General features: G+C 37.8%; 1 protein-coding gene across 17 annotated transcripts in view; it reads right to left on the reverse strand.

The window, feature by feature from the left end:
- Window positions 1-7061, reverse strand: part of TRIP12 (thyroid hormone receptor interactor 12) — a 145997-nt gene that overhangs the window by 97672 nt on the left and 41264 nt on the right. For all 17 annotated transcript variants that reach the window (XM_059393660.1, XM_059393661.1, XM_059393672.1 and 14 more), the window contains exon 2: window positions 5992-6138. In XM_059393660.1, coding sequence (XP_059249643.1) covers window positions 5992-6089 — 98 coding nt within the window. In that variant the 5' untranslated portion in view covers window positions 6090-6138. The remainder of the gene's footprint in view (window positions 1-5991; window positions 6139-7061) is intronic.

Below are 7061 nucleotides of genomic sequence, written 5' to 3' on the forward strand. Positions count from 1 at the left end.
TCTCTCTCAAACAAAATCTTTAAATATAATACACATATCTCCAGCTGCAAAACAGCTGAACAATCAAACATAGAGAAGACAGAAGTCAACATAGTTCTAAAGAACTAAGAACTCAAACTTGCCAGAAATTATGTATTTGCTTTTCTCTGCCTGTCCCTCTTCTTCCCTAAGGTAGGAGATGTGCCATTTGGCAACTTCAGATTCACATCTTCTCTTTGCTACCAGGAAGGAGAAAGTTTCCAATCTGAATCATGTGACCACCCCAGTCCCACCAATGAGCTGAGAACAATGGAGGACTGCATATTCTCCCAGCTTTGGCAAAAGACTGGGCAACAGGCAGCCAAGAGCAGAGTATGATCATGTTGGTAAAGAACACCTACCATTCAAACTGCAGGGGAGAAGAACTGAGGGAGGCAATTCAACAAAAGATGGCTGCTGTTACAAGAGGGGCTCACGTCAGCTGAGTGACTTTAAAGGTCAGTTCTACTGTACAGTTGTATGAAGGAGACTCACAACACATACTAACCTACTGGTTATACTTATGTTGAAAAATGTTCTCACTCACATCTCATTCCGTAAACCTATTTTTCCAATGCTTAACCTCATTATATGGAAACGCCAATGAAATAAAACAGATTATTTTTTTTCTGTATCCAATTGACAAGGTGAAAATAACATGAACAGCATGATGAGGAAAAGCACTCTTTTTCCTGATGATGACAAGAAGTAAATGGCTGAAAAAGCTGACCATCTTGTGAAACAAGTTGACCATAAAAAACTCCCTTTGACCAAGCAATTTCACTTCCGGGAACCTATCCTTAAAAGGCACCTGAAATACAAACATTTAAGCATAAGCAACAACCTTCCCCCTGCAAACATTTAACTATCCAAAAACTAAAAAGTTATTTGGGAAAACGTTATATACAATTTTGGAAAATGTTATATATAAAATATATATAACATTTACATTACTATGATTCAGTAAGTCAAGTGGCCATTTGTAAACAATTATCAACAAAACCTGTTAGGATGCTGAGCTTTCAAAAGAAACAGGATTCAAAACTGTATTTACAGTGTAATAAGTTACATGCTAAATTGTATTTTCAAGACAGATAAAAATCAAAATGTTAACACAAACTTTATCTCTAGATATTCATGCTCTTTTTGTGCTTTTCTGTATTGCATCCAATTGAAACAGATTTTAAAGCAAAATACCAATCTATTTCCTTTCTGTGAAATTAATACTGTCTAAAAATTTTTTTTAAAAGTCCCCGCTCTAACAATGTTAAAAAAAAGTTATTACCTACAGGCCTTACAACTGAGTTCATAGTAAGTAATTTAAACTTTGCATACAAATTTTTTTAAAGGGGCTGGGAAGGTGGAGTAGACTGGATTCAAGCATTTGCTCACTCCATCAAAAATTCTGACAGAGAGGGGCAGTGGCTCAGTCAGGTTAAGCACCTTGACTCTTGATTCTGGCTCAGGTCGGGATCCCAGGGTAGTTAGAGGACTGTGTTAGGCTCCATGCTGGGAGTACAGCCTGCTGAAGATTCTCTCCCCTCCCTCAGCTCTATCGCTCCCTCTCTCAAAAACAAATCTGACAGAGAAGAGAAAAAAGAACAGATCAGCTGCAGCCCAAAAAACTATAGAAGGTAAAGACAGAAATCATAGACGAGGAAGAAATCTAGTTCATTTATGGATAGAGGAAAACAGAGCAGAGAAAATAATCAGGGGAGATTAAATATACACCAAAGATCCTAATTTCTATTAGCTGAAGATGAATGAAAACTATTCTTCGAAAAAGAAAAAGAAAGGTAAGTGACCTTGATTTGAGGGAAGGAATGAATGGTCACAGGAAGGAAGCTATGCAAAGAAGAGAGCCTGATGAAAGTTTAAAAAAAAAAAAGTGAATTTTAAAAATGAATGATTTTAAAAATTATAGCAGGGAAAAATGCTACTTATGTCCTCAACTGAATGAGCTAATATTCTTCCATTATACATACTTCATACCCTCCTCCAAGTCCTCTATCGTATGGATTAAGTAGTTTGTGCAGTAACAACAGTTCAGCATAATGAAAAAAATCATTGACTTGAGAGTCAAGTGCTTGGAAATCAGGTCCTGACTCTACACACTAACTGTATAAAGTTGAGCAAACTACCACATTCAGAAAACAAGGACAACACACTTTTTCTCACTCAGGAGTTTCTGTGACTCTCCACTGGAAGAACATGTATAAATATTTTTTTAACTTAAAACACACAACAGTGCACTGCTCTTGCTATGGATGCTGTTATGACCATGAGTCCAATCACTGTATCACGAGGAGTACATTTTCTTTCTTTTCTTGTTGTTTAAAGGTTTTATTTATTTGATAGAAAGGGTGCACAAGCAGGGGGAGTGGCAGGCAAAGGGAGAAGCAGGCTCCCGCAGGCTCCCCGTCAAGCAGAGGGCAGGACCGACACAGGGCTCCATCCCACACCCTGAGATCATGACCTGACCTGGAGGCAGATGCTTAACCACCCCACTATGAGTGGGGTGCTGTCATTTTCAAGATAAGGACTACTTCTGAATCAAAAGCTGACAATAACAGCATTTTACTTAGGAAAGCTAATCAAGAGGAGTCAGATAAAGAGAATGCTCCCTTTCAACTTATCCCATTCCTCTCTCTCTCTCACTCCCAAAATTACCAGAGAGGTTTCTAGAGATTAGGTCACTTCTAGTAGAGAACATTCTACAGGGCTTTCAATGTCAGCCTGGGCTTTGATAAAAAGGTCCTTCCCAGGTTCGAGATTCTTTCCTGAGCGAAGAATCAAGCTAAGAAGAGAAAATAAATTTGAACGAGTATCTCCTAATTTACATTCTTAGTCAAACTGGTAAGACTTTTTTGGCTAATATCCTAAATTTGAATGTCCTGACCATAATTATACTAATCTACATAAAAGAAAGAAAATACATATATATATTTTTTTCAGGATTACTACAAATTATGGGATAGGCACACAGTGGAACATAAAAGATTTTAGAAGTCATGTTTTAAGCAAAGCAAATGACACAAATGATATTGAGTTTTAAGGGGGAGGATGGTAGGACTTGGTCCTCTTTAATGTGCTAATTTTGCTAGAATGTTTTTTGAATGCATGCAAAAGTTGAAATAGTTTAAGAAATGAAATAGGCTACATTCCTGAAACGGAGAAAGGATTTAAGTACTAAAACCCTCGTTATACACTGCTATACATTCTTTAGCAGGTTTTCTGCCATTCCAAACATATTTTAAAATTTTATCCTTCACAACTGAACATACAATTTTTTTTTTCAAATTGTTATCAAAGTATGGTTGGCAATGTCATATTAGTTTCAGGTGAACAACATAGAGATCTAACTAACTATACATAACTCAGTGCTCACAGTAAGTGTAGTCACCATCTGTCAACATACATTACAACATTACCGACAATATTCTATAGGCTGTACTTTCCACATCTGTGACTTATTTTAATACTGAAAGTTTGAACTCTTAATCCCTCCACCTACTTCACTCATCCTGCCATTCATCCCTCTCCCCTCTGGGCAACTACCAAGTTGTTCTCTGCATGAATCTGTTTCTGTTTTTAATTTGTTTGTTGTCTTTTTAGATTACACATATTAGTGAAATCATATGGTATTTGTCTTTCTGACTTAATTCAACTAGCACAAGTCCCTCTAGCTCTCTCCATGTTGCTGCAAATGGTAAGATTTCATTTTTTTTTTTTTATGGCTGAGTGTTATTCCACTGCATACATATACCACATCTTCTTGATCCATCGCTAAATCTAAATCTAGATTCTCAATCTAAATCACTAAATGATGGATGGTTAGGGAGCTTCCATAACTTGGCTATTATAAACTATGCTAAAATGAATGAAGGAGTACATGTATCTTTTGGAATTAGTGTTCTTGTCTTCTTTGGGTAAATACCCAGCAGAAGAATTACTGAATTGCATGGTGTTTCTATTTTTAATTTTTTGAGCATCTACATACTGTTTTCCACAGTTGCTGCACCAACCGAACATATGACTGACAGACTTAAAGCAAATTAACTATGGCAAAAGTGTGCCAATCTACAAATCAAATTACAGTTCCATCTTGATTACAACTTTATTAGTTACTTAAACTAATACATCTTTATAACATTAACCACTTCCATTTCTATTTCCCACTCGTATTTTTAAAATACGGAGTACAGTAAAATATTCAACACCAACACACAGAGGGAAGGCAATGGTGCTGAAACATGACTGTGGATTTTAGAACCAGAGTACTATATGAAGACCAAAATGTCGGTCATGAGCAAGAGTTCAAATAGAACTTGAGTATGTACTATGTAAAACTGCAGTTGTGCAAAAGGTTCAAGTTACTTACACTTTTTTTTTTTAAAAAGATTTTGTTTATTTATTTTCCAGAGAGAGAGAGAGAGAGAGCGCGTGCACAGGCAGGCAGAGTGGCAGCAGAGGCAAAGGGAGAAGCACGGGACTCAATCCCAGGACTATGGGATCATGACCCGAGCCGAAGGCAGCCGCTCAACCAACTGAGCCACCCAGGTGTCCCACTTACACATTTTCTTAATGTTTTTTTAAAGTAATCTCTGAGCCCAACATGGGGCTCAAACTCATGACACTGAGATCAACAGTCACATGCTCTCCTAGCTAGGCCAGCCAGGCACCCTCAAAATAGTACGAGTACTTATGAGTGAACACATGCACATACAGGCTTATATATTCACGAGTGTAAAGACAACTAAGGAAACTATGCCAGTGTTAACAGTGATAATATCTCAACTGTTAAGATGTTTTCCTTGACACTCTTCTGTGTCTTCCAAATTCTCTAAAAGAAACACGCCATATTTTCATAATGGATATTTTTTAATCAACAGATAAATAAAGTGTGGCTGCTACAAAGAAGAATCTGAATGTAACACAAGTTCAGAACAGAACTCTGTACTAAGCACCATGCTACCCAGTGTGGCACAAATTGCTGAAGTTAACTGACAGACCTATGACATGGATATCCCCCCACTGTGACGAAGAACTTGAGGTTTCCTGAAAGACAGAACAAAGGACACACAGCTATTTAACGGCAGAGACGGTCACTGCACTGAACGTAGTCCTCATCCAAAGTCCGTACGTTTAACTACCGAACAGCCCAACATCAGCAGGAGAGGTTGATATATTCTTCACAATTGACATTTTTTTAATATAATTTACTGGACAATATATACATGGTAATGCCCCCAGTAATGCCCCTATCAGGTAGTCATATTACAATCTTGCCATTACTAACCGCAAGCTAAACGTGGGTCGGAGAATTAGGCCTTGGCCTTGTAAGTACAGCTCAGAATAGTTCATACATAAAATGACAGTCCTTGGCTCAATGAGACAAGGAATTTTTATTCCAGAGAAATGCATCTGATTCTTCACACTACCTCCTATACAAGTATTCCAGTGAAAAACCTGCTAAATAGCAGACCGCTAAGGAAATGATGAGTAAGTGATAGCCCACGAAGTCAGACTGCCTCACCAGCCTGTCAGCGTCCATATGCTGTCAAACAAGATGGGGGAAAAACTCAAAAAGCTAGACTCAAGATCTCAAGATCTTAAAACAAATGATGCTTCCTCTCTAAAGTAAATAAAGACATGCATCATAAAGCAAAGGCACCACAAACGATCAACTGAAAGCCCAGTGAGAGCATGCGTGTAAGGTGGAGAGGGCAAACCAAACAGGACATACCTTGTTCGTGACCCTTAATTAGATTTCTGATAATGTCAATGACTGACAACTATTTTCTGAGCTTAGCATGTTTGGGAAATGATGAAAGGACTGCTCTGAATTCCAGTTCTATTTGTGTTACTTGCTCAACCATTGGTAGCGAACCATTTCAGTTTCCGTCCACATAATGAGTTTTTAAAAATGTTTTTTTAAAAACAATTACTTTTAAATTACGATCAAATACATACCTTCCTCCTATCGAGTCGTCTTGTGGTTGGGCCCCGGCAGTGTTCCTCTGTGAACGTCGCAGTGACCCCCCTGGATTGTTATTAGGCCGGTTGGACATTGGCACCTCTCTCTTGAAGGGACATACCCTTTCTAGACACTACCATTCACTGAAAAGGAAAAAACAGAGAGAGAGAGAAAAAGATCAGCTATATGTGGTACAACACAGAAGCCAAATGAAGGGCACCCAAGACGAAGGGGAAATTTTATGTAAATAATCTGTACAGCCTTCACCAATGCTAGAGTATCTTATTTGAAATCTGATTCGTATTTTGTAAGATTGTCAGGAATATACCAAATTCAGGGCATGTGGTCCAAACCCAGCACATGAAATTAACATAGATTTCGCATGGAACACCCAGGAAATTCTCAAAAACAGAGCACAAGCAGAAATTCATCTTTGCTTCTCCACTTCCAGTGGTGGGTAGGAAAGGGTACTGCACTCAACCTCAGAATACCACAGGTCAAGTCCTGTGACAGAACAGATTTTATTAAAGGAATCTGCCTTGGTACAAACCAAAGCCTCTAGCCTCCAACTCCTCAACCACAGAATTAAAAACAACACGTGATCCTTACTTCACAGTATTGCTGTGAATAACAAAACCATCGTAAATACAAAAGAAACCTTAAAACTATGGAGAAATGAGGAAAAAGCGGCTCAAGTACAATGAACTGAGAAATGGTCCCAGAGATCCCAGATTTCAACATCAGCTATGCTGGCTGTGATCTTGGACAAAACACTTATTCTCTAGATTTCATTTATCTCTTCTGTGAAATCAGTATATCACCTACCTCAAAGAGTTGTTAGAAATTGAGAGAATAATTCGTAAGTTTAACAATTCAGCTCAAAGCATGGTTCTTAATCATAAATGTGAACTTTCTATAATAAATGTAATTATTATAGAGAAAAAAATACTGATACTCAAAATCAGTTCAAATGAAGAATCACAGTTTGTATAAATCAAACCTTCACAACTTTTCTTAAGCCTCAAGTCAAACTCCAAGTAGAGTTCTTTAATTCCATTTACCGGGG

Source organism: Mustela nigripes, chromosome 3 (genome assembly GCF_022355385.1).
Source record: "Mustela nigripes isolate SB6536 chromosome 3, MUSNIG.SB6536, whole genome shotgun sequence".
Classification (NCBI taxonomy): Eukaryota; Metazoa; Chordata; class Mammalia; order Carnivora; family Mustelidae; genus Mustela; species Mustela nigripes.